At 49.0% G+C, this 28,000-nt stretch overlaps 1 protein-coding gene, 1 long non-coding RNA gene and 1 other non-coding gene across 3 annotated transcripts in view; all 3 read left to right on the top strand.

The window, feature by feature from the left end:
• Window positions 1–514: 514 nt before the first annotated feature.
• Window positions 515–638, top strand: LOC135807755 (5S ribosomal RNA). Its single transcript, XR_010552018.1, has one exon. It is a non-coding gene; the product is annotated as a 5S ribosomal RNA (ribosomal RNA).
• Window positions 639–1,098: 460 nt separating this feature from the next.
• Window positions 1,099–28,000, top strand: part of LOC135804438 (neurofibromin-like) — a 70,086-nt gene continuing 43,184 nt past the window's right edge. The window contains exons 1-18 of the mRNA XM_065318306.1: window positions 1,099–1,418; window positions 2,624–2,812; window positions 4,337–4,405; window positions 4,680–4,920; window positions 6,080–6,243; window positions 7,338–7,459; window positions 8,209–8,315; window positions 8,710–8,777; window positions 16,183–16,279; window positions 17,102–17,481; window positions 18,812–19,039; window positions 19,196–19,255; window positions 19,682–19,747; window positions 20,175–20,303; window positions 20,638–20,808; window positions 20,998–21,213; window positions 21,526–21,705; window positions 26,930–27,307. Of these exons, the coding sequence (XP_065174378.1) occupies window positions 1,371–1,418; window positions 2,624–2,812; window positions 4,337–4,405; window positions 4,680–4,920; window positions 6,080–6,243; window positions 7,338–7,459; window positions 8,209–8,315; window positions 8,710–8,777; window positions 16,183–16,279; window positions 17,102–17,481; window positions 18,812–19,039; window positions 19,196–19,255; window positions 19,682–19,747; window positions 20,175–20,303; window positions 20,638–20,808; window positions 20,998–21,213; window positions 21,526–21,705; window positions 26,930–27,307 (2,913 nt within the window). The 5' untranslated portion in view covers window positions 1,099–1,370. The remainder of the gene's footprint in view (window positions 1,419–2,623; window positions 2,813–4,336; window positions 4,406–4,679; window positions 4,921–6,079; window positions 6,244–7,337; window positions 7,460–8,208; window positions 8,316–8,709; window positions 8,778–16,182; window positions 16,280–17,101; window positions 17,482–18,811; window positions 19,040–19,195; window positions 19,256–19,681; window positions 19,748–20,174; window positions 20,304–20,637; window positions 20,809–20,997; window positions 21,214–21,525; window positions 21,706–26,929; window positions 27,308–28,000) is intronic.
• LOC135807040 (uncharacterized) lies at window positions 23,618–25,174 on the top strand. The gene is made up of 2 exons (XR_010551423.1): window positions 23,618–23,868; window positions 24,787–25,174. It is a non-coding gene; the product is annotated as an uncharacterized LOC135807040 (long non-coding RNA).

Raw genomic sequence — 28,000 nt, 5'->3', positions numbered from 1 at the left:
CAACTTTCACACCAAGGTTCAACTCGGGTTCAACTCGAGTGACAGGACTGCACCCAAAAAAGGTCAAACAGGCTAGTAAGTTGTACCCTGCAGGCACGGTGACCAGGTGACTGGTGTACGCAGGAGCACGTGACCGCTTCTTCAACCATGTTCGATTGGGAATAAAGGAGGAACGCCGCATCGCAGCCTTTTCGGACCAAAACCAGTCGACTCAGCGTCCCAAATACTACAACATATGGGCCAATCGCCGTCATCCGTGCTTTTATAAGAACGAAATGGCGCTTTTAGTGACATTTTGCATACAAATCCCCATCTCGTAGGGCGCAGTCACCCAGTTTCGGTGGAAGTGCGCGAGTTCGATTGGGATTCAAGTAGGAAGGGAGCGTCTCAGCTTCCTCGGACCAAGACCATTCGACTCAGCACCCCGAAGACTACAACTGGTGAAATTTTAATTTTTGCCTTAACTTCCCCTTTAAACAATGGGTGGCCTAACCTTCATAACAACTGCATTCCTGTCTACGGCCATACCACGTTGAAAATACCGGTTCTCGTCCGATCACCGAAGTCAAGCAACGACGTCGGGCGAGGTGTTAGTACTTGGATGGGTGACCGCCTGGGAATACCTCGTGCTGTAGACTTTTCTTCTTTTTTCTTCTTCACGGCAGTGACAAACAAGACTTTTTTTCCCCACCCGTAGTATACAGTACGTCATGTACGGGTACATCGATCAACTGGCATCACATGCCGACAGGCTGGACGGGATCAACTACTTGACACAACTTGTTGTAGCAACTGCAGCTCAGCTGCTGCATCCCTGCGTGTCTTCTGAGCGAAGGCCGGTTTCGAATTTTCAATCATTCACAAATGCAAACGAGCGAAGGCCCGTTTCGAATTTTTCATCCACAAACAAATCAGCGCGCGGCATAAAAAAGAAAAAACAACCCCGGCCCCGGGCCCTATACACGGAGCTACGCCCGGCCATCACCCCCATCACCTGCACCGGGCCCACGTGACATAGCCAGGTTTTCAGGAGCAGAGTTTTCCTTCGAAACTAACTTTTATTTGCCATTTTTGGACTTTCACAGTTTCAGTTCAACTTTGAAGACAACTTACTTACTTTCTTCTTCATGTTCACCAGCTGAACTCCGCCGACGATGTTCTGCTATTGACGCCGACTGTCCTCTTGCACAGCACTTCTACTGTTGGTCTTTGTGGTGGTGTTAACGCCCACCTCCTGCGTTTGTGGGGAAACTTTCAATTCCCAGACAACGTTCAGATTGTGGTTTTTGCCATGTCAGGGCAAATGCTCCGAAACATCCGGCGGGTTTGTCTAGTTGCAGAGCTCACTAAGTAACTAACTAGCTTTCAAGATGCCATGTGGCCTGGCTCTTAGTGCCTTGGAGCGTTTCGAGGCATTGGTGAGTGATGTAATTGCATAGAATTCTGACTCCGGACAAGAGACAATTTGATTATAGTTGTCACAAGTTATGATGTTTGGCAATACATGAAGTGCTGTTAGGTGCTATCATAGAGTATAGTAGCAAAATGTTGAACAGACGCAGTTGTTGCGACTTGTTTTGAAAGTATGGAAATGAAACATTGGCCGCAAAAGACATGGTTTGTGCAGCTGTCTCTCTGAGAACAAACACATTAATAGCTGTGTTTCACTGCTTTTCGTGGCCAGTGTTTTATTTGCTCAGTGTGGTGGTGTGCGATAGGGTGGTTCTAAACCCTGAAGACTGCATTCAGAACACTAAACACTGCTCTGTAAAATTCAATGTGCTATTGTGGGTATGGCAAACAGTTTATGATTGAGAACGGTTTGCAGGGCCAATGTGAACGCATGACCAGAAAATAAGCCGACTGTTCCAGGTAGGGACATGATTTTCCTGGACAAGGGAGAGAGCCGTGATGTTGCAGCAAGTGCACAGCTAACCGGTATGCTGTTGTGCAAGTTCAGTTTAGACCACTGCATGTCCGCTGCATGCATGTGTGCATGGATTGATAGTGATTATGCACTTCTCAGTTCACCGGGTTGTGCTTTGTGAAAGTTGAATGTACCATGTGGTAGGTACTGTTGCTAACATTGTCTACGTTCTATTCAGCCAGTAGCTGGTACAATCATTTGTACCCTTTTCAGCACTTCATGTTGTAAGTGAAGACATACATGTACTCCCCGGTACATATCCTTGCATAGTATTCCACACCGGGGAAGGTAGAATGGAACACGGTATTTGTAGTGACTCTGAGCTTCATGCTGAGGCAATCATCAGACAGCCGTAATTGACAGCTGAGATATCAACGCCGAAGGCGAGAGGTCCATCGCCAGCTAGCTTGGACGTGAACTTAACAGCATGCCGCAGGGCATCTTTGCAGCTAGTGTTGGCCAGAGTCACAGAGCGGGTGAACCTCTCACTTCTATGTTGTGATCTCGTGAACGTTTGCATGCCTGCTAAATCGCTAATCCTTAGAGCAAAGAGTAATGCTAACATTGGTACCGATTTTCTGTGAAACAGTAGTGATAGTCACTATGATATTATGACCTTGCATAGGACTATACTTCATTGTACTGGATGGTTAACACCATTAGTGTATTCTATTAATTGTCTCTGCTCTGATTCAGGACCCAAAGGATGTGGATCAGGCTGTCGACTTCTCCGGGCGTGGCCAGCCGGACGACAACTCCTCGACTTCGCTGCTCAACGGAGCACACTTTGTGGAACAACTGAAGATATTCTCCGAAGCTAGTCTTCATGACTCCGGGGTAGTCATAACACGCTTGTGTACTCTATTGGAGGACTCGTTTGCACAGGTACATACATGTACACTACTAGTATTTTTTGGGGGGGGTGGGAGGGGGGGGGGGGGGTGCTTGTTTTCTGCTTCATGTATTAGCAGTGCTGGTGCTCACGGTCTGGACGTCTGGCAGTTAGACCAATCGTCTTGGCGAGAATAATCGGTCAGAATTGAAATCAGAGGGTGATGGTCGGTAGCAACACTGAATTATGAGCCAGTCAGGAATATATGCTACTTGTAGACGGGCCACACGGTGGCTGGTAGCTCGAGCTCCATGCTAGCGCGGTGTGTTTCCGCATCACTCAAGTGAAGTATCTGTTACCGCACACAACATGATGTACTACTAACCATCTTGTAGCTGCCATGGGACAAACCCGAGGACACGGAGTGCCGAGGCATCTGTCTCTTAGCACAGCTCTTTTCCCGCGTGGAAGTACGGCAGAGATGACGGGCTAAGCTGCACCCTTAACCAGGCTCAACATATTGCCCTTATAAGTTATAAGTGCAGCCCTTTATACTTTGGGCACACTTGCCTGCAATCAGGCCCTAGGCCCTTCAATTTATGGTACATGGCACCCTCAGATCTCTAGTGACCATATATGCATCGCACTACTGTTTATGGCACATTGTAGTGCACGTCCTGGAATCCCTTCGGCCTTTGCACCAAGAAGGGACCCACTGACCCACTAGCTACCTAGTCAACACGGTACCTTTCTTCAGTGCTAATGTGGCTTATAAGCATGTAGTAGCACTTTATGCGTTATGCAGTACACGAGGGCTGCCTTGCTCCAGGCTTTCCCTGCCAAAAAGGGACCTTCGTGTCCAGCAAGCAGCGTGCATGCCTGTCGTGCCGACAGTGCAGTCTGAGGTCCCTGGCTGTGTCCACACCGCAATCCTGTTCGGTTTTTGGCGGTATCTGTCGCTTGCCATACGCAGCAAAGCTACCATACAGTAAGATCGGGCGCCGAAGAACGCAGGGGCTCGAGCGCAGCCTAGGAAAGTTCTTAAATTTTTGATTCTAGCCAGACCGTTCTTATTCACACGCGCGCGGCGAGTCGAGTGACGTCATGACGTTTGTCATGTACATGTAGTGCAATGTAGTACTTCTAAACTAGTGGGTGTCGTAAATGGGAATGACTGTACATGTAGCAGTTACTGTTTACACGTGTACATGACATGTACTCACCTCCCGTACGTGTACAATGTATGATCAGTTAAATACTGCACTCATGTGGAAATTCCAAATTTTAAAAGTGTTCTTAAATCTGATAATTCTAGCCTGGACTGTTCTTAAATTTTGCCGGTTTTCCAGCCTGGGTGTTCTTCGGCGAGGTGTTCTTCGGCGCCCGATCTTACTGTAGTTCTTCTAGGGGACTCTATATGTGCATGTATACAGTGTTGTATTCACCGACCCCGACCTTGCTGCTACGGTCTGTTTGCTCTTTTGAATTCTCTGGCTTGTCCCGGCCCCCTCTTCATGGTAAGCATCCACCGGCTTTCCCTAAACTCCTCTGATTTCCTGTGTGCTGTTTGCTTGCAGTGTGCACCGCCGCAATGTTCGCACAAACAGCTCAAGTTGCTGCGCGGTCTCGAAGTGGCTATCATTCAGGTGAGTGACTGTCACTGAGCATGCATCCTACGATAGAAGCTATGGTGCAATGCCCAGTAATGATGCATGTGTACGCAATAGACGCCTAGAACATGGCATCTCAAATCCTTCAATTCTCTTTCAAAATAGATCTGCTGTCGGTGTCCATCATTATCGAACGTATAGAAAGAATGAAGGACGAAAAAAGCTGAGAAGTCATAGTTTGCTTTTGACTTTCCAACAGACAAAATTACGAACTCTGTTTGCTCTATTGCCATGTATGTATTTATTGTAGCTTCTGACGTCAGCTGGCACGGCGTTCCCGAAAGATTTCTACTGTGAAACTAATGTTTATGGAATGATGGGAGCGGCACGCTACTTCACACGCTGCACATACTGCATTGTTGACTACGTAGTGCCAAAGTCGGAGCGCCTTGATAGCATGAGCAGTGCTGAAAGCAGCTCTTCCCCATCTCCGCCGCGGATCACAACCCCGCGTATTGGCCCTGTCGCGTATCGCAGCAGAGCCATGCAGTGTAAGTTTGTGTGTGTGTGTGTGTGTGTGTGTGTGTGTGTGTGTGTGTGCATGTGCGTGCGCGTGTGTGTACTTTATAAAGTAGTTCGGTTGGTGAGTGCACTATTGCCAGATAGTGATTTGGTATGTTGACATTGAACTCAGCTGCATGAAAGTATTGTGTTATACTGTTGATGCCATCCACGTTGGTTTCAGATTCTATACTGTAAATCAACAAATTTTCGCCGGTGAAAAACTTTCGCCGATCTTCAAAAAACACTTTTCGCCGCCACTAAACTTTCGCCGTGGGCGTGCAAGAGTCCAAAACAGTGATCGATGTTTCGTGTGCGCATGTGCTAGTAGTATAGTACTAGTACAAAGGTCCGCGTAGTTTGTAGACCCCTGTCTACTGTACGCATTTTTTACAGAGAGTCCGGCAGTATAAGAATAAGAGTGACCCAAACTGACATTTGGTTCTGGTGACAAATTTTGGCCGGCGATTAATTTTAGCCGATTCACATCGACCGGCGAAATCAGCGAAATTAAATCGCCAGCGAAAACTTGTTGATTTACAGTATACCGTAAAGTACCGTGAGAGAACCCCGTCTCTGGGGAGTCAGGGGAGTGTGCCCAACCTAGAGAATGCAGATGGATCCCTGAGAGATAATCATACCCTGATGCCGTCAATCCTGCTGTGCTCACCCACGTACTGTGGCATGGTGAGGCCATTCATACGCCCATCCAATAAGCCCACGAACTTTGATGCAACGGTTGCTTGTCACGCGTGGCTCTACACGTGAAAGTACACACAAAATTCGATCCAACCAAAGCAGAATGGTGATATGTGAGCACTTACCCGATCGGGACCTCTGCCAATCGGCCGATAAGTCAAGACGTCTCAAGATTAGTCCCGATTGCATCTTTCAACACCGTACTCTTCGCCAAGCGGAGTCGGCATATGTGAATGCCCCATGACTTACATGTAGTCCCACAGCAACCGTGGCCATTTTTCTTTTGTTAAAAATAAATTCTACTTCTTCTGAAGCACATTTTGTATGCGGAAACAAATGGCGGGACAATTGAAATGCTGGTTAAATCCCATTGCACTGTAGTACTGCCATGTTGGTATTTCCCTAACACGTGTGTATTTTCTTTTCCCTTTGTTGCCTCTCAATGTATAGCACTTTGTTCTGCTCAGTCGACTCTTCCTGAACTCCACCTCCCAGGACAACACAATGAAGGTCCAGAAGACGATGACAGTGACGGTGGCACCATGCCTCGGAGATCGGTCTTTCGTGGCGACCTTGATCCACTCCTGGAGACAGTCTTGAAGGCCATTCATCCGGTTGGTGATGTTTGATCTGCTGATACATGTGTGTTCTTGCCCATACATGTAGTACAGTTGCGTATAGGGCTTGACAGTGATGACGTCAGAAGTCAATAAATAACGACTTCTGGGGTCAAATTGGATCCACTCTGACCATAGCGAAATATGGTACTGTAAGACATGTTATTATAACAAGTCGCAAATTTAACGATTGTCCAAAATCCGTAGGTTAACGCGAACATACGATTACAGTCTTCAGGCATATCCGCACATATCATATATGTGGCCTTACAGCCTCAACAGAACTTATTATGTTTTAACGAAGAAGTGTCACCCGTTAAAACGTTAGATTTGCTTCCTCGTTACATTTACATGTCTTGCAGTATCTGGTTAGTAGGCCCCTCTTGTTGCGTGCTGGTGTGATTTTTCTTGATACCATCAGTGGGTCCCCGGCCCGGAGGGTCCAGTCCAGTCCCTCTTGTTGCATGCTGGTGTGATTTGTCTTCATACCAGCAGTGGGTCCCCAGCCCGGAGGGTCCAGTCCAGTCACTACCGGCGGATATGTCACCCAAGTGTGAAGGAAACCTCCGAAACAAACATGTGGGTCCAAATGGATCAAAAGTGTGCATTGTCATGACTCTGGCTTGGCTGCAACGTACTGCGCTTTCAAGCCCTATTGGGAATTGTACAGAAAAGCACTCCGTGGATGGCTTGATACTGAATTTACCAAAAAAAGTTGCCACCAGAACTTCCACTTTTGCAATGCAGTACTAGTACTAGTACGTGCATGCCTCTTGGTTATGCATAAAGTGGCTTGAATGAACGCCTGACTAGAATAACACATGTCCTAAACAAGAATTTGTTTCTGTGGCTGTAAGCTCTGCTTCAGGTACACCTTCACATCAAAGGTTGATCATAATGTTGACCGGTCCCTGCTTGGTACACCTGAGCTCAGCGGATAGATCACCGCTTGCCTATGTCGAAGGTCCCTGGTTCGAGTCCTGGTGGCGACAGGAACAAATTTCTTCAGACTTTCTCCCTTTTCAATGCCTCTACTGATGAATGTTTCTGAGATTCTTGTCTCTTTTCCCTTTTTTTGCCCTGGCGTTCAGATTATTACCAGATACATGTCTTCCACTACCCTCAGCACCAGTATGATGCGTGTTGTGTCTCGCATTGTTTACGTTATCAGTGCGTACAGCTTTGAGTTTGTCAAGCGACGAATTTGTTCAGTGTACGTATTCTTTGAATGGAGTGTAAAAATGTGGGGTATGATGTCTCTCTTCTCTCTCTCTCTCTCTCTCTCTCTCTCTCTCTCTCTCTCTCTCTCTCTCTCTCTCTCTCTCTCTCTCTCTCTCTCTCTCTCTCTCTCTCTCTCTCTCTCTCTCTCTCTCTCTCTCTCTCTCTCCCACCATCTCTTTCATGTTTATCCTCCGTACATGGACACACGCACACACACGCGCGCACACACACACACACACACACACACACACACACACACACACACACACACACAATTATATCATTATAATTTTATAGTTATCGTATGGCTGGGGCGGATAGACGCTAGAGTGGCAGGCACTTCTGCTCATGATAGCATGATACTTGGCTTAGTTGACGATTTCTTTCAGGATGACTACCGTATATTCTCTATTATAAGCACCGTGCTTATATTTTTTCAACACCCCTCTACCCCGTGCTTATATTGGAGACCGTGCTTATATTTTTTCAACCAATACATCCATACAGAGCAAGAAGAAATACATGCTAGATATTATGCATGCAGCATTGATTTCCACCAAGACCGTGCTAATAATAGAGACTGTGCTTATAATGTTTCGAAAGGTGCTCACAGTGTGCTTGTATTAGAGACTGCGCTGGTAATGGAGACCTGTGCTTATAATAGAGAATATACGGTATGTTTGTAACATAATATTATTGAAATGCACACGTGCCATTCTATGGGCTTGTTTGTCGATGTAGGTTTGGCGCAACTGAAGAGAAGCCCATGGACGAGGATGCGCTTGAGAATCTTGTTTACTTACAACATGCTAAACCACGGCTGCAAGACATCAATGACATCCTGAAAGGTATTGTACGGCTTTTTCCAGCACTTCCATCTACTGGCAGTAGTGCTTGCACTGGTGTTCAATTTGTTGTTGTTGTTGTAGTGTGGCTACAGCCATGCATTGTAAGTCACAGAGTTGTGGGTACAGACTCCCGCTGATTGAGCCGTTGGTTTAGTTCTTCTTCTGTATGACTTTCATGCAGCTGTAGTCAATGCTGCCGTGTTCAGTTGAAAAAGTGACTCTTGTGCAGTGCCTTGAATAACTTGCTTTTTCCCGAAATGCCAGTGCACGTCAATCCTTGTAGAGATGCTTCGTCACACTTGATTATCCTTCTCCTAGTTCCTATGGCACAGACAAAGTGTCAACGTACAATCACGTGCTCTGCGCAATGTGCTGTATGTTGTGCATTTTGCAGCGACTTTGGGTGTGATCGGTGATATGAAGCGGCTAGAAGCGATTGTTCTCGCCCAGAGCCTTCACCAGGTATGTAACCGATGGCGGAGATGGTAGTCGTGGCGGGGCAGGCACCCGTGCCATGTATGATTTTTGTCTGCAACCATGTTCTCACTTGCTGACTGTGTGACTTGAGTTGAGTATGACCATTGGCAAGCAGCCTTTCTCCCAGTGTTGGTTGACAGTACACATTGCTCAGTGCTTTTACATGTATCTTTTCTTTTCAACACAGAGCAGAGAGAAGTTCTCCTGTCCACTGCTCTGTGCACTACCCAGGGGCTATTCCATCTCCCAATTGACTTGATTGTGTCCAGTGCCCTTTCATACTTCACGCTTCCTTTTGAAAGGGTCTACTAACGATCTAGCGGACTTGTTTGCAACACACCATGATAATAATTATTATGTGTGCCCTGTTGATTCTTTTTGCCTATCATTGTATGCTGTCAACTCATGCGGCACACTGGCATATCCAGATAGGGGCGCGGGGTGCTTGCCAGGCCCTCGTGCCTAAAAACCCTGCTAAGGCGAGACCAAAAAAATAGAGATTCCCGGGCCCTCCCGCACCAAAATCGAGTCAAAGCCAAAAACAATTTGAACAGTTCATACATGTACAGTACTGATCGTGTGAGTAGATCTGTCACGTGGAGTCACACAAACCCGAGTTTGCACGACTCCCTGATGTACAGATCAGGGCCATCGTTGGCCAAAATACAGAAAAATAGAACGGGTAAGCCGCGTACCTGTTGTCTGTAAAAGATGAATAAAAATTACCGGAAAATGCTATAAAAAAGTTCAACATGGCATGCACACATAAAATCGGTTGTGGCAACAAACGCGATTAGGCCGGCTGCAGGGGCGCCGTAATGTCGCACTTGCCCCAGCACCATTCAAACAATTCCCTTTGGCAGTTCACGGCACGAACTTCAACAAAGCCCCGTGAATGCGTACCAGGGGAAGGCTAGACAGCATGTCTCTAGACATCAATAGGCATCGTATGAAAAGCCAGTCAATAGCACTAAAGAGCGAAAGCCTTTGTCACGGTTCGGTTTCACTCGCGCACCGGGCCCGAGCTGGCAGCACAAACAAACGCCGGACGCGAGCTGGCAGCACAAACAAATGCCGTACTCACACGAGACCGTTGGGCCAACGGATGGCCACAGCCATCAAAAACAGGAACAAACCCATCCACGGCTCTTTCTCTTGCTAGCTGTGCTGCTGCGTGCATCCAACTGTTTTGCAATTACTGCACTCCGAGCCACGAAAACGCAGGACAAGACGAGGGCTGATAGTAAAAGCCCAGCGAGTGCAGATGCGATGCACGGACGATGAGAGCTATTTCGATGTCGAAAAAGAAATGAACGAGCTCGAAAGATCATATGAGAGAGCGGAAGGCGGAAGGGACGATCACAGATCTAGCTGGTTTATACGAAGCAGAGAGCTGCTCAGCAATGCGAGAGAGAAGGATAAGATGATTAGTGAGCTGGAAGTACTCCAGAGGCAATTTGACGAAGCGACAGACTTGGCGTTTGAAATTGTAAGAACAACTCACCGCGTGCCAGTCGCCTCAGCTGAAACGCAGCAGTATACCGGTAATTCGCATCAACAGTGCCGCGATGAAGCCAGGGAAGTCGGCGGCTGGTGGCCAGGACATGTTTACAGCAATGAACCGTCCGCAGGACCATGGCTTGGGTTTGAGTCACAGCCGGGATTGCTGGCCAGATCGCTACAACAACGAGACGTGAACAGGTCCGCCAGCGGAGATGCAACAAATGCAACTGATCAACAACTACGTTTTGACACGGATGACCGCACAGCAGTAACAGGGCATTCAGTTATTTCAACAGCTACTGGTACACATGGTACTGGTGGTACCATCCCAGAGGTCACCAGCGCAGCGCTGTCCAGTCCAACAGTCATTGGCCAGTATACAGATGGTTCCGCAACAGTGACCATGACAAGTGCCACTACATGTACCACAGTAAGTGTCAATGATGGTGTGAGTGTTCTTGCTAGGCCTGCTACTGCAAACACAACTACCTCAGGCAGTACATCTAGTAGTAGTTCTAGGTCACTGGTCTTACATTACCCTTGGGCAGTACTGGCAGTAGCAATGTTCTTCCAAGCAATTCTGTATACTCAACCAGTACGCATAGTGTGAATACTGCAGTGAATACTAAGTACAGTGTTCGTACACAGGCTAATCCACACTCTTTCAGAAAGCCTCCAGTGTCAATGGCAGCGCCCCAGTCATGTATCCAGTGGCAGGCACCGCCTATGAGCACAATGTCAATGGCTTCTACAGGTACTAATGTATATGGGCATACCTACCAACCACAGATGTCTTCCGGGTACATGCAACAGCCAAGGGTTATGCAACACCATCCAATATTGGAAATCAAATGTATGCAACAGGGCTACCTCAAATGCAACAAAACCAGGCTCGTGCAGAGCCATGGAAGCAGCTACAACGAGTTGGCATACCGATATTCAGCGGTGACAAACGTACGTTTGAGTCATTCCGAGAAGCTTTCATGGCATGTGTAGATAGTGCACCCGCCACCCCTCAGTACAAGCTGTTGCAATTGAGGCAGTATTTGGCAGGAGAAGCACTAACAGCCATCGAGCGATTTGGCTACTCACCATCAGCCTATGACGCAGCTAAGAAGTTGCTAGAGCGCAAGTGTGGCGGTGAGCGTCGTCGTGTGGCTTTACATATTGAACGCGCACAGCCACTTGACCACATCGATGGGTCTGCAACCAGTGGTACCTCCACGTGCACAGCCAACACTCCCAACAGTAGCAGCAGCAACAGCAGCACAGCGGGCTGGTCGAGTCTCTGTTGATGTTGTGGTGCCTGAGCGCCACATGCGCGACAGCCTGGAAACGACTGCACCAATTCTGCAAACTAGTCGGCACCAAGGTGATTACAGACACCATCATGCTGGCGTTTGTAGCCTACCTGGCACGTCAACATGCCGCGTCAACCGTCCGCTTGTATGTGTCGGCGATCCGGGCAATTGCCAAAGAAAACGGCAAAGATCTCTCTTCGCGAAGAGTGGACCTCGCAGTTAAAGGAGTGGCACGCGCACAGGCCAACCGAACTAAGAACGCCAGCAAGCCAATCCTCCGGCCCCACATAGCAGCTATGCGCAACGCCCTGATTAGGTCTAATCTCAACGCTACCGACCGAGCCATGGCATGGGCAGCCATTTGCCTGGGCTTCTTCGCCTGTCTCCGGGCAAGCGAATACACTTCCACAACCGCCACAACCATGTCAGACGGGGGCCTCCGAACAAATGACCTCTCCATCACGCCGCAGGCCATACAGGTCACAATCAAGAAGTCCAAGACCGACCAACTCGGCAAGGGTCACTCCGTCCGGCTCACAACCACCAACTCAACGGTTTGCCCGGTCAGAGCCATGCATACCTATCTCTCCAGACGCGCCAACCTGCCCAATAGACCACTGGTCATCGAAATCTGTGGCAATTTCCTGGCTGCACAAAGACTCACACGTCTAATCCGTCAGCTCCTGAGCAGCCCAGGGTACCCACCGAACCAGTATCCACTGCACGGCGTCAGAGCCGGACTCGCAACCACAGGAGCATTGAGCGGCTTCACCGAATCCGAGATCATGAAACTCGGCAGATGGTGAAGTGCCTGCTGCAAGCACTATGTCCGCTGTGGAAAGTAACTGTTCACCGTCCGCAGGCGCGCAAGCGCGCACAGCCACATACACGCACCCGCATACACACGCACGCACGCGCACACCCACATGCATGCACACACGCATGCGTACGCGCGCCCGCACTCTGACACCGTGCAAGCATGCACGCATGCACACACGCTGCGCACCCGCTGGTACGCCCACTCACGGACGCACGCATTCACGTTCTAGCACTGACTGTGCACGCACGCTTCTGATACTTATGAGAAGCTATCTGCTCCACTTAGTTGCGGTGCTATTGCTCTCACCTATGGCACCATGCCACCCATAGCTTTTGTGACTGCATGCGATTCAAACCCTTTTCAGTGTCACTTAGGCTGCAACCACACTAGGTACAAAATCACGTACAAACGGCATTACAGTAGAAATCGTCATGCCGGCGCGTGCGAAATGCAAAATGCGCTTTGTAGGTTTTCAGCAACTGGCGCACCCCTGTAGAAAGCCACGTTTGTCGTTTTCGTCGTTTTCGCGCTCCTTCTGCTGTGTACAACTTTGCTTTTGTACCGGGTCATCGTACATAGCATCAGCACCAGCATTGTTTTTGAATTTCCCGGTCTTTTCCAGCGCATGGCACACGCTTTGGTACGACAACGTCACGTGCTGGTCGCGTGAAAACGTCATCTATGCAGACCGAAAAGTGTAGTGTGGTTGAGTACCGACTTGTACTGAGATATGCATGAAAATTTGTACTGTGATTTTTACGTAGTGTGGTTGCGGCCTAAGGGAATACAAACATACGAATGGCATGCATTCGAACTACACGCATGTAGCTGAAGCGCTTGAATACCATACTAACTTAACTAAGGTCATTCAGCTGACCAACGCGGAATTTGGGGGCATTCGGCGGCTTGGTCTGATTCCTAGCTTGTTGGTAACCGGCTTGAGATTTCAAAGGTTGCTATGACAACGTGCAGTCATGCGCAGGGCCACCCAACATGCATTTGGGGGCCCAGGAAAGACAGAACCAACAGCAAAAGCGCTCGGCGAGTATCACGCTACTCATGCAGCACGCACGTTGGCTTAGGGTATCACGCTACCCTTGCGCTGCGGGGTACCACATTGCCCCTCGCTGGAATCAGACCCGCGCCCCGGATACCTTGCGCTGGCCTCCTGACGGCCAAACTCAACCAACTTGTGCACTGTGACTGAGGTTGTGCATGTATTAGCAACATAATGTGGCCCAGGTCGGCAGACTTTCAATTAGGCAAGCGAGCTACTCAGGCCAGGGTGCATGATCACTATTCGCAGCACTTATCGTCCATGCAGCAGTCGGGTTAAAATCGGTTGTGGCAACAAACGCGATTAGGCCGGCTGCAGGGGCGCCGTAATGTCGCACTTGCCCCAGCACCATTCAAATAATTCCCTTTGGCAGTTCACGGCACGAACTTCAACAAAGCCCCGTGAATGCGTACCAGGGGAAGGCTAGACAGCATGTCTCTAGACATCAATAGGCATCGTATGAAAAGCCAGTCAATAGCACTAAAGAGCGAAAGCCTTTGTCACGGTTCGGTTTCACTCGCGCACCGGGCCCGAGCTGGCAGCACAAACAAACGCCGGACGCGAGCTGGCAGCACAAACAAATGCCGTACTCACACGAGACCGTTGGGCCAACGGATGGCCACAGCCATCAAAAACAGGAACAAACCCATCCACGGCTCTTTCTCTTGCTAGCTGTGCTGCTGCGTGCATCCAACTGTTTTGCAATTATTATTTCTCCCTCCCACCTACGCCTCCTGGTATTTATTATCGCTCTACACTATCCTACGTCTCCCAATGAGTGCCACTCAGCATGATGGTACTCCAAGCTACATTGTATTTGATCTGTCCTAGCTCACTATTGTGGACAAAATATTAATTCAATTGCAATGAAGCGCCGGGGGCCGGCGGGGCATTCGGCGGCTTGGTCTGATTCCTAGCTTGTTGGTAACCGGCTTGAGATTTCCAAGGTTGCTATGACAACGTGCAGTCATGCGCAGGGCCACCCAACATGCATTTGGGGGCCCAGGAAAGACAGAAACGCGTTGCTAGGCAACAGCAAAAGTGCTCGGCGAGTATCACGCTACTCATGCAGCACGCACGTTGGCTTAGGGTATCACGCTACCCTTGCGCTGCGGGGTACCACATTGCCCCTCGCTGGAATCAGACCCGCGCCCCGGATACCTTGCGCTGGCCTCCTGACGGCCAAACTCAACCAACTTGTGCGCTGTGACTGAGGTTGTGCATGTATTAGCAACATAATGTGGCCCAGGTCGGCAGACTTTCAATTAGGCAAGCGAGCTACTCAGGCCAGGGTGCATGATCACTATTCGCAGCACTTATCGTCCATGCAGCAGTCGGGTTAAAATCGGTTGTGGCAACAAACGCGATTAGGCCGGCTGCAGGGGCGCCGTAATGTCGCACTTGCCCCAGCACCATTCAAATAATTCCCTTTGGCAGTTCACGGCACGAACTTCAACAAAGCCCCGTGAATGCGTACCAGGGGAAGGCTAGACAGCATGTCTCTAGACATCAATAGGCATCGTATGAAAAGCCAGTCAATAGCACTAAAGAGCGAAAGCCTTTGTCACGGTTCGGTTTCACTCGCGCACCGGGCCCGAGCTGGCAGCACAAACAAACGCCGGACGCGAGCTGGCAGCACAAACAAATGCCGTACTCACACGAGACCGTTGGGCCAACGGATGGCCACAGCCATCAAAAACAGGAACAAACCCATCCACGGCTCTTTCTCTTGCTAGCTGTGCTGCTGCGTGCATCCAACTGTTTTGCAATTATTATTTCTCCCTCCCACCTACGCCTCCTGGTATTTATTATCGCTCTACACTATCCTACGTCTCCCAATGAGTGCCACTCAGCATGATGGTACTCCAAGCTACATTGTATTTGATCTGTCCTAGCTCACTATTGTGGACAAAATATTAATTCAATTGCAATGAAGCGCCGGGGGCCGGCGGGGCATTCGGCGGCTTGGTCTGATTCCTAGCTTGTTGGTAACCGGCTTGAGATTTCCAAGGTTGCTATGACAACGTGCAGTCATGCGCAGGGCCACCCAACATGCATTTGGGGGCCCAGGAAAGACAGAAACGCGTTGCTAGGCAACAGCAAAAGTGCTCGGCGAGTATCACGCTACTCATGCAGCACGCACGTTGGCTTAGGGTATCACGCTACCCTTGCGCTGCGGGGTACCACATTGCCCCTCGCTGGAATCAGACCCGCGCCCCGGATACCTTGCGCTGGCCTCCTGACGGCCAAACTCAACCAACTTGTGCGCTGTGACTGAGGTTGTGCATGTATTAGCAACATAATGTGGCCCAGGTCGGCAGACTTTCAATTAGGCAAGCGAGCTACTCAGGCCAGGGTGCATGATCACTATTCGCAGCACTTATCGTCCATTCAGCAGTCGGGTTAAAGTCATGTACATACATGGGAAAAAAATATTTAAAAAAATTCGCCCGCCCGCACCAATTCCACATGGGTCCTGCCCGGGAATCTCGATTTTATTTTGGTCTCGTCTAAAAACAACAACTCTCTGAGACAAAGGATTTGGGCAGGCAGACACGCGGATCAGTGACTCGTCTATAGTTATATTTTATTGTGTTTACTTCAAAAAGGCAAGTATATGTAGATACTTCTATGTTGTTCTACAACCACCACCCCCTCTTATAACTGTTAACCCCTTCTGTGTCACGGTGTGCGTTGTCTTTGGCATAGCTCATCTGGAACTGGTTTGAATCGAGTAACGGTGAATTTGCACTGGTGACGTCCAAGTCATGCGAGCACATGGATGCAATTGCTGCTGTTACTTCGGGTACGTATGCCATTTCGTGTACAGTGCTTGGTGTTGCCTATTGATTGTAATATTGTATGTCAGTGTTTCATCCAGATGGCTGGCACGGAGCAGCCCGTAAGCAACTAATTGTTACTCTGTGCTTGGTAGTGGGTGGATACTGGATAGCTATAATGGTGTGTGTGTATGTGTGCGTGTGCGTGCGCACGGGTGTATTTGTGTGTGTGTCTGTGTGTGTGTGTGTGTGTGTGTGTGTGTGTCTGTGTGTGTGTGTGTGTGTGTGTGTGTGTGTACACATGTGTTTGTGTACGTGTATGTATGTGTGTGTGTGTGAGTGTGTTTGTGTGCACTCGCGTGTGTGTGTGTGTGTGTGTGTGTGTGTGTGTGTGTGTGTGTGTGTGTGTGTGTGTGTGTGTGTGTGTGTGTGTGTGTGTGTGTGTGCACCTTGTCCTCGCCCACTTACTGAGGTGTGGTGAGCCCATAAGTGGGATCATTTCCGAGTCCACCCAGAGTTTGGGGATTTCAAAGGGTGGTTCAATAGCCAATTGAGTCATCTTTCCAAGATTCCTTTTGTGTCTCTCTCCCCTCTCCTGGGGAGACCCACGTGACCAGTTTTGGCAGTGAGCAACAAGTACAAGTACAAGTGTGTGCATGTGTGTGTGTGTGTGTGCGTGCGCGCGTTTGTGCGTGTATTCAGTATGTTCGTGTGCTTTGCTGGACGCCTGGCTCGTATTCTGTTTTTTCCCTTCACTGCACGTACTGATGCTTTTTTTTCTTTCGTTGTCAACACTGGTCTTTTTGTTAATTCACTGCTACGTATGCTCTCCCGTCCTGTTCGTACAGCATTTGCGGCTGACCTGTTTGAAGTGCTGGACACTATGCAGCAGCAGGAGAAGAAGAGCTCGTCGACAGCGGAGCGTCGACGCACCGCTTTCTGGCCAGTCATGACCGCACTCATGGTCCTGGCCGAGTTCTTCAACACGGACGTGGAGAGCCGCTCGACGGGCCGCCGCGGCAGCGGCTTCAGCACAATGACGCTGGAGGAGGACCAGGTGCGCGGCCAGCGCTTCTGGCAGAAAGTGGTGGCGTCGCTGCGCTCCGGCCACCGATCGTACCGCGACGGCGCTGTGGTGTGCTGCGTGTCGGTGTGCCGCTGTGCTAGCATGGCCGATGCCAATAGCCCGCTTCGAATGGCAACCACTAGAATCCTGCCTCAACTTGTGGTGAGTGCTATAGTGTGCGTCACGCATTTGGATAGTTTGCTTTTTTTCGGCTTGCTTCATCAATGCCTTCAGCGTTATAGGCGATCGGCGTTGTGCTAGACTGCAATCCCCTAGCATTATAGTCAGTTTCAAAAAGATTAGCAATCCTGGCAATCGCCCGGGGAGTTTGCCGTCTTACCGTATGAGCGCTCGAGCGCTGCCTGGAAAAACTCACTGTGAACTCGAAGAAATATCCCGCGCGAAGGTATGAAAAATGACAACTTACTGACGTCGGTACTCGTACATATTCGTCTGGTTTACAACAAACGAGTTCTTCCTCGCATCGATATGGATCATGGAGTCGATAGAGGACATGTCGAAAGTGTGGTAAATTTTGACGAGCGGGGTGCGTCCGTTTTGTGACCAAATAGATTCTTTGAGCTGCCGCGGATGCAATTTACTCTCACGATGTGACGAAAACGGCATCGACACAGACTCATTCCCAAGGCCTTGAAGTGGCAAAGCTATCCGTGTGACTTCGACGACATTTTGAGAAAAGCAGACGCCTGTGAAAGCTGATAGAAGACGACGTTGACTCCTAAATTCAAATAAATTGGCGATCTTCAAATACTAAAATAATTCTCAAACAGAAATCGATCGATGTGCCGGTGTATTCAACAACACGTAGCTACAGCGCAATGACTTCCGTGTTCACTCACACGATTTTAGTGTTGTGTGTGTTCACAACTTCACATGGCGTGAGCCAGTCAAGTGTCAGTCAGTTCGGCAGGAAACGCGAGCTCCAACAACAAGTCGTTTGGCGCAGCCACCTTCTTTGTCTTGTACCAGCGTGATCACCAAAACAATGAAAAAATGAAGAAAAATGTTTGACTTGAAGATTTGTTGGGATTTGAACTCACAACTTCATGGTCAGCAGACAGCATTCATAACCACAAAGGCAAAAAGGAAGAGATAAATCGTGGGTTTTGATAACAAATCGATACTGGCTTCCAGGGCAAAATATTATAAACCATGGGAAAAGGCCAGAAACTTGGCCGAAATACTAACTCCTTAAAACGATTTGTCCAATTATTCCGAAACCTTCACAGAACAATTTGCCGTGCCCTAACAAGCCATTTTATGTACTTTGTTGTCCAAATTTCCCTTATCTTCATACTTTTTAAGACCCAAACTTGATTGCTAATCTTTTTGAAACAGACTGTAGTGTCAATCTACTGCAATAAACTGTATGCAGCCCTTTCTCAACGTACCATTGCTTGTTGTGTGTCTTTTCTACAACATGTCTCTCAATGCTGGCGGTGGTGTGTGTTTGTGTTTCCTACTGGTGCAGGCTCTACTGTTCACTGCCTCCACTCCGCTGGACTACATAGCCTGCAGGCCCACTGTCCTGAGCCCTATTGCCATCACTTCATTTGAGCTGCAGGTGGTCACACAGCTGGCTTACTTCAACATATTGGACGAGAACGTCAACTTGTTCATTCACTGCCTGGACACTGGTCACCCCACGATGTGCTTGGTGGCTGTCTGCTCCCTGCACTATCTGGTCCAGTCGGGTGTGGTAAGTCCTTTTTTCCCCTGCAGAGGCTATATGTATAGAATTCGAGGGCAACCTGAAGAAAGAGTCGTGCATGCGAAGTGTGCACTGGAACGTGTCTAGAGTAACTGCTGCAAGATGTAGCCATGTCTTGATCTGTTCTTCTGTTTCCTGCCACAGCTGGATGCCTCAGACTCCTGGGCCAAGGACATAGGCTGGAAGCTGCGCAGGCTGTTCATGGTTAGTTGCTGCCATCTGTGCTACACGTTCTACACAACAGTAGTCACATGTGCATGTGTGCATGTGTGCATGTTTGACTGCTCGGCTTGTCGAGTTCAACACTATGGATGCATGTATACTTGTCGCCAAAGAAATCCGACCACGGCGGCTTCGCGAAAGCCATGCTAGTTTGCTTCCCAACAAGTACTTGTTTAAATGATGTGTGCTACTTTCCCCACTTCTTTGATTGATTTTTATATTGTCACTTGTGTAGTTTATGTTATCACTTGTGCCTTGGAACTGTTCATATTGGTGACAATCATGACAAAATGCCAGCACATGGCAATAGCTGGGCGTGCATGAACCCGTACCTGAGTTTCTCTACTTTCATGGATATGCTACACGCATGTCCTCGTGTATCCTCTATTGCTCTTCTGTGCTCTGTAGGATAGCAGCGAGCAGGTGCAGAAAGCGTTTGACAAGACCAAGGTGAAAGATGCTCGATCCTCCAGCGTAAGTACGGCATTCAAAACTGGAAACTGCATGGTCAGGAACACCCCATCTCACGTGGCGGGACAGGTTGTCTAAAGGAGGTCGTTGTGTATTCTGTGAAACACCTTTTGCATAGCCCATCATTCTTATATCCAAGAGAAGAGATACATGTAGCATAAGTTACACTTGAAAACCATTCACGATGAGCTTTGATTTTAGAATTCTCGGTGAGCTACTGAGTAGGCCTTCCAATCCCAGGCATGAGCGTAACTGTCACCCGTGCGTGGCTAACATGCGAGGAAGCAGTCCTTCCAGCTGTAACAGCCAGGAGTCTTGACCAAACATATCTGTCAGATCCTGGGTTCTGTGTGTGTGTGTGTGTGTGTGTGTGTGTGTGCGTGCGTGCGTGCGTGTGTGTGTGTTTATGTATGTTCTTTTGCTGGCACAGATGTTCCATTCCTTCACGTCTAAGGTGTTCAGAAGGAAATCCAGCAGTTTAGATCTAGCTGACCTACACGGGGATGGGTGTGGCAAGAGGTTTAAGGAGCAATACATCGACCGGAGGGTCATCGATGAGGTGAGCTTCTGCTGGCAGGGCATACTTATTTCCATACATGATGCCATGATTTCTTATGCCTGATCAGCGCTATTCTACCACTCACTTTCTGAGCCAATTGAAGGAAGAAATTATATGCATCGGAAATGAAATTCTTGGGAGTATGCACATGTACATTCAAATCCTGGCTTGGGAGTACCCTAGAAGTCCGTACTGAACTCCTGTGCAGGTTCATGGGTGCTTGGTTTTGAGTATGTGCAGATGTGTAGGTTTGCACCACAATGCCTGTTTTCACGAGTGCGGTGTTCCAGTTTACATCCGGCGCTTGTATCTACTTCTTGCTTGTTGATTTCAGGAGGGCCAGGAGTCCAAGATCCCGCTCACCGACTGGTTGACACCACGTGTGATGCTAGCCACCGTGTCGCCATCGGTGCTCCGGTATTATGAGCTTGTCGAAACTATCCGCCACACTCTGGATCTGTTTACCCATGCGCCGTCGTTTGCAATGGTGGTTCACGACCAAGCCGTAAGTCATCTTCCTCCTTCATAACTAGGATACCTTTTCATTGAAAGATATTTGCATCGGGCAATTGAAGCCCCCCCCCCCCCAACACACACACACAGTCACCCATTCATGTTTACAAGATTCAACCAAACACCAGGCCTATTGTTGATTGTATGCTGTACACATATTTGAATACTCCTCTCTGGACAGGGGCAAGATGAAATCAAGCCGTACAGCTGCTGCAGATACCTAGTGTCATCAATGCACAAGATAATGGAGGGCTCCATTTGCGTTGTCCCTCAGTTCCTAGTGCCTCTCACAGAGCTGATGGCCGTCTTTCACGGGCCTGACTATGTCAATATGTGGGATCCGTTCTCGGCGAAACTCTGGGTCGGTGTATATATGGTACTGGAGACAACATGTGAAGTAAGTAGACATGTTTTGCTGTTCTTGTATCTTGTTATCCTGGATTTCCTCTCTTGAACTGCTGGTCCGACTGTACTATTATTGTTGTGGAATACGTCCACTTCTCACATGAGCATGTATGGAACAGAGCTGTGCTTCCTGCCTTCTTTTCGTTGAAATGTGTGGTACTGACACGGACTGCTAATCTTTGTCTTGCATGATCGTTCAAACATTATGATATATTAGTACTTACAGTTTGCTGTGGCTCTAGTGCTATTTGTTTTTTGAACTTTTTTCTCTTCTGTTTCGTGTCCAATCTTCTCTTCTCTCCAGTTCTTGCTGTATCTATGCCGTGCAATTCTGAACTGCATCGATGAAGTCTCCACTGAGTCCCTGCTACGCTCTTTGTACAAGCTGCTCTTTGAGCGAAACGTCTTCATTCGTCAGAACTTCAATGAAGTCGTGACTACTGTGGATGTGGAATTCTTCAGTTCCTCGCTGGATATGCTGGAGGTGAGTTTAGACTATTCTCGACCCTGCTTTTGTTTCCATGCTGCTTCCACTCTCGCCACTGCTGCTTTCACTGTTGCCACTGCTGCTTCCACTCTCGCCACTGCTGCTTTCACTGTTGCCACTGCTGCTTCCACTCTCGCCACTGCTGCTTTCACTGTTGCCACTGCTGCTTCCACTCTCGCCACTGCTGCTTTCACTGTTGCCACTGCTGCTTCCACTCTCGCCACTGCTGCTTTCACTGTTGCCACTGCTGCTTTCACTCTCGCCACTGCTGCTTTCACTGTTGCCACTGCTGCTTCCACTCTCGCCACTGCTGCTTTCACTGTTGCCACTGCTGCTTCCACTCTCGCCACTGCTGCTTTCACTGTTGCCACTGCTGCTTCCACTCTCGCCACTGCTGCTTTCACTGTTGCCACTGCTGCTTCCACTCTCGCCACTGCTGCTTTCACTGTTGCCACTGCTGCTTCCACTCTCGCCACTGCTGCTTTCACTGTTGCCACTGCTGCTTCCACTCTCGCCACTGCTGCTTTCACTGTTGCCACTGCTGCTTCCACTCTCGCCACTGCTGCTTTCACTGTTGCCACTGCTGCTTCCACTGTTGCCACTGCTGCTTCCACTCTCGCCACTGCTGCTTTCACTGTTGCCACTGCTGCTTCCACTCTCGCCACTGCTGCTTTCACTGTTGCCACTGCTGCTTCCACTCTCGCCACTGCTGCTTTCACTGTTGCCACTGCTGCTTCCACTCTCGCCACTGCTGCTTTCACTGTTGCCACTGCTGCTTCCACTCTCGCCACTGCTGCTTTCACTGTTGCCACTGCTGCTTCCACTCTCGCCACTGCTGCTTTCACTGTTGCCACTGCTGCTTCCACTCTCGCCTCTGCTGCTTTCACTGTTGCCACTGCTGCTTCCACTGTTGCCACTGCTGCTTCCACTCTCGCCACTGCTGCTTTCACTGTTGCCACTGCTGCTTCCACTCTCGCCACTGCTGCTTTCACTGTTGCCACTGCTGCTTCCACTCTCGCCACTGCTGCTTTCACTGTTGCCACTGCTGCTTCCACTCTCGCCACTGCTGCTTTCACTGTTGCCACTGCTGCTTCCACTCTCGCCACTGCTGCTTTCACTGTTGCCACTGCTGCTTCCACTCTCGCCACTGCTGCTTTCACTGTTGCCACTGCTGCTTCCACTCTCGCCACTGCTGCTTTCACTGTTGCCACTGCTGCTTCCACTCTCGCCACTGCTGCTTTCACTGTTGCCACTGCTGCTTCCACTCTCGCCACTGCTGCTTTCACTGTTGCCACTGCTGCTTCCACTCTCGCCACTGCTGCTTTCACTGTTGCCACTGCTGCTTCCACTGTTGCCACTGCTGCTTCCACTCTCGCCACTGCTGCTTTCACTGTTGCCACTGCTGCTTTCACTCTCGCCACTGCTGCTTTCACTGTTGCCACTGCTGCTTCCACTCTGCTGCTTCCACTCTCGTCACTGCTGCTTTCACTGTTGCCACTGCTGCTTCCACTCTCGCCACTGCTGCTTTCACTCTCGTCACTGTTGCCACTGCTGTCGCCACTGCTGCTGTTCCTGCTATGCTGTATTAGTTAGTTGTGTGACATTGGCCTTTGTGAGTAGGGCAATGGTATCTGCTAGCAGCGGTCTTGCCTGAAACATGATCTGTCATCCTAGTAGCAGCAGCTAGCAACAACAATGTGGAGCCTGGAAGAGCTCCGGCGGGCTTGGCAGTGTCAAAGCACAGCTGTGCATGAGTCGCTGCTTATGACTCGCTGACTTTTGCAATGATACCGTGTGTGCGCCAACGTGTACTACCAGTCGATGCGCCAAGCCAGCTGAGTGGGTCTTTTTATTTTTTTCGCGCGAAAGTTTATGTGGTGAACTGTGTTGGTAAAGATGAAGATGTCAGTCAATGAAATTTGCTTATTTCTTGTGTCTAAACCAACCCTGTACGGATCGAACTGACGATTCCCGAGTGCGACAAATGTCCTGAAGTCTGCTCCTATTAGCTTGGTATCTAGAAATTTCAACTTGAGTGTCAAGTGAAGACTTTGCCAGTTGCAGACGAGGGAATTCTCGCTTCACGATTTTCCTGGTGTGTGGAGATACGTCGGAATGCCGACCCACCACACCCGACATGATGCTTCGGCCGGAATGCAGGTTGGTGCAGATAATTGCCTAATAATATATGTCTAAGCGTGTATACCTTTCCTTTCGTTGCATGCTTGGTTAATCCGACGGCACGAAATTATAGACATTTCGAAATTCACTTGAATATTATTTGGTCGTTGTATGTCTTAGTATTCCCTGTCAGTTTGTGCCTTTTTGTCGCGCTCGCCGACTGTATATGATCAAGCGACATTGGTACATGGTGGACAGTTAGTCATAACTCGTTACATTTTGTCCTTATTCTTTTTATCCATGATTACATTGGCTCACCATCCGAGTTTATTTATATATATTTTGATAGGGCAATATGTAATGTACACACACACACACACACACACACACACACACACACACACACACACACACACACACACACACACACACACACACACACACACACACACACACACACACACACACACACACACACACACACACACACACCACCCACACAGTGACACACACACACCACACGCACACACGCACACACCATCACATTACGACAAAATCAAGGCAATGCCGGCGAAGCTCTATAATTTTCTTGTGCCGCGTGCTAGGAGCATAATGGCATTGCCCGATAATAGCACTTGGTGTAAATGGGCTCCCATGTTCACACACACATACACACACACACACACACACACACACACACACACCACACATACACGCACACACCATCACATTACGACAAAATCAAGGCAATGCTGGCGAAGCTCTATAATTTTCTTGTGCCGCGTGCTAGGAGCATAATGGCATTGTCCGATAATAGCACTTGGTGTAAATGGGTTCCCATATTTGTGAAGTACATGTATTATTCGGTTGCTGGCTATCAATTGTGCTGTGAGCATGGCAGAGTGAGGTCTTCCAGCTTTGTTGGTGTTTGCTCTATCTTGTGTTTACGCTCTGCAGAAAGGATCACATGTAGTGCCTTCTCAGCATTACATTACATCCATTGCGTAGCAGCAATGTGCCATCCTTCCGCGACTTAGGTGGAATGACGTGCAAGTGGTGCTCCAGGGTCAACTTCAATTTGCCGAGCACTTATGCCGCTGGCTTGGGGTCAGCAGCTGGGTGCAAAGTCTCTGTATACAAATCGTGCACTGTCGTCAACAATATGGCATCCTTGTCCAGCAATTCCCGTCCTGTAGCGGCAATGACTATAATATTGGGGAAATCACTCTCGGCACCTTCCGTGCTGTACTGAGAGATGATGCTTCGCAATTGGTGGTCTGTGCTTGGTGCATTGTCGGCAGGGAGCATGTCAATTTGCTTTTGGTAGCAGCGTCTACAAAATCGACTCTCGTCTGAAATCCTGACATGGTGCATGCTACGCAACACATGCTCTGCAAGCTGAAAGTTTGGTGACTTCCACCTGTGTTCTGGTGTGAGTCTCGACTTACACCAAGCACATGTTGCATGGCCCACACACTGCTGGTAATGGGTTGGGCACAGAAGCGGTTCGAACTGTTCTTTCAGACTGTGCACGCGCAGTTTATCTGCAGGACAGTGTACGGATGCCGCTCCGCTGCAATCATGTACACTGCATGTGCTTTGGCTGACTGGTGGCTTATTTTCTTTCGCTGCTGTGCATACTTGGCGTCGCAGTGCTTTGACGCACTTGCAATAAATGCATTGACCTGACGTGATGGATGTGCATGTGTGTAGCTTTTGCCAATCTGACAGCATTGCGTCATGTGTAAATCGCTTGTCAGATGGCACTTTGGAGCAAATGCTTCATTCTGGGCCACATGGTCGTCAAGTATGTATGCTTGTGCCAGTTGTGGCATTGCTGGGTCTTCCTGCCGCTGACATCTGTGCACACAAGCATGGAAAATATACGTAAAAACACTAGTTAGAAATCACGTCACCAGAGGCATGCCCTTTTTTCGGCCAGAACATAACTTCCGCTCCAATGTCACAAAGACTTACTCTTTCGATACGTCCAGCCTAGAAGCAGCGAAATGCCTGGTTAATTCGGTGGCACGAAATTATAGGTCGGGCGACGAAATTTCGACGAAAAAAGGAAAAGAGACAAACCGACGTGTAGCGACACCAAACTACAGAATTTCGTCGTTCTTGAAGAACTCATAACAGAAAAAGGTGAAAGGCGACTACTGAATCCTCGAGTGTGACGAATAACTCCGAGAAAGCGTGAGACTGGCCAGCACGTACATACATGAAAACGATCGTATGTTGAGAATGCCTTGAGAAAAGTGCCCAAAAAGGGTGCATCTGAAAAATAGAACTCTGTGTTCCGACGTGATTTTTCAAATCTGGCGCATCGACTGCTACCATGTGACATGTACATGTAGTATGTACCTGCAGGTACGAGAGAGCTTGGAAGCTCAGGGCCCTACGCTATGCTTTTTTGCCTTGATGACCTAGACAAGAAAAGCATAGGGATGTTATAAATTCTTTAAAAAATTCCTTTTTTTTTAAGACATAACCTGGGATTCGAACCCGCACTATCGCGCCCTGCATGCATCCCCCGATAAACTTCGCATACATCCTAATTCTTCCAAGTTGCTTCACATTATGATCTTGCATTTGAAAGCCCTATTTGAATATGCATTGTGGCCAGCCGTCTTTGGTGGTACGGTACGGTAGGGATAGGTACGGGACAGGTACGATCGAGGGTAATACGACACCGTCTCCCATACCGTACCGTACCATCAAACACAGCTGGCCACATACAGCTGCCCGCAATATTCAAATAGGGCTTTCAAACGCAAGATCATAACGTGAAGCAACTTGGAAGAATGGGTATGAATGCGAAGTGTATGGGGGAATGCATGTAGGGCGATAGTGCGGGTTCGAAGCCCAGGATATGCCTGAAAAAAATAGGAGAATTGAAAAATTTATAACATCCCTATGATTTTTTGCCGTCAGATACGCCAGGCGTGACACAAACAAACAAACAAACAAACAAACACACAAATACCAAATTAAAGCTGTGTGGACCCTGGCTAGCGCCAGACATTACTGAAGTAACGTCTTTTGCATAGCTACGGGAATTAAACTTTGTTTTGTTGTGTTGTGTTGTTACGTGTAGGCTCTGCTCTTAGTTGGCATAACACACTATGATGCGCAGACAATGTACTGGTCAGTGCTGTGTCTGGATACTCTTGTTGCACTCATCGACTCGCTGCTGCCGTTCGACCCGTGGATCACCGGACCGGAGGCGATGGCGCCCGCTTTCCGCGACAATCTGACGCAGTATCGTGCCATCATCGGCCTGCAACGCAAGAGTGCCGGCCCGCCGCCACGCAAGGCTATCCTGGACGAGGCACGCTTGCTAGACAAACATACCGGCGGCATCATGCACGCTTGGCAGACCATGGCTAAGTGGTGGCGGGAGCTGACCGCACAGATCCAGTGTGCACTGGAAGATGGTGCCAGTGACCAGACAGAAGTCCTCGACAGTGTCCAGGTTAGTGAAGGGCATTACTGCTACCAAGAGTACAGGACCCCCCAGAGTGTGCAATGCCTGATCCAGCTCAGCATAGGGTCTTGGTCGAGCGTAATCTGATCTTTGCGTCATAATACCGTACACATCTGCGGGGAACCCGGGGAGTCGCGGGTATTCTTGGATCAAAAACAACGGTGCTCTGCCTCGAGACCGGCCTTGCGCTGGTGTGACGTGTACGCATGACATCAGAAGATCCGACTACGCTCGACCAAGCCCCTATGCAGAGCTGGATCAGGCGTTGCACACTCTGGGGGGTTATGTACTCTTGCTGTTACTTGATTCACACACGCAATCTCTTCAGATGAGCTAATTGCACAATGACATAGTTTATACCACCGATACGCCACACAGCCACCTGGGGATGGTTGTGTGGCGTGTTGAACAGTGCATTCCTGAGCCTAGCCTACTCACATGCATTGCTCATACCTTTCGTATTTGGCAATGCGCAATGGGTGTGTTAGTAAAGGATATTGCTGCTACATGTACTTGATTGGCACAGTCTTCAGATTTGTAAGTTATGTGCTTGAAATGGGAATACCGGAATAGTCTCAATTGCTCTTGGATTGCGCTGTATATGGTACACGTAGTGACTTCAAGTTTCATCTTTATTGCGTGAGCATGTGCGTATGTGCATGCCTGTGTGTGTGTGTGCGT

This window comes from Sycon ciliatum, chromosome 1 (genome assembly GCF_964019385.1).
Source record: "Sycon ciliatum chromosome 1, ocSycCili1.1, whole genome shotgun sequence".
Lineage (NCBI taxonomy): Eukaryota > Metazoa > Porifera > Calcarea > Leucosolenida > Sycettidae > Sycon > Sycon ciliatum.
The sequence above is the reverse complement of the archived record's forward strand: the minus strand, read 5'-3'. Positions and strand labels throughout refer to the sequence as shown.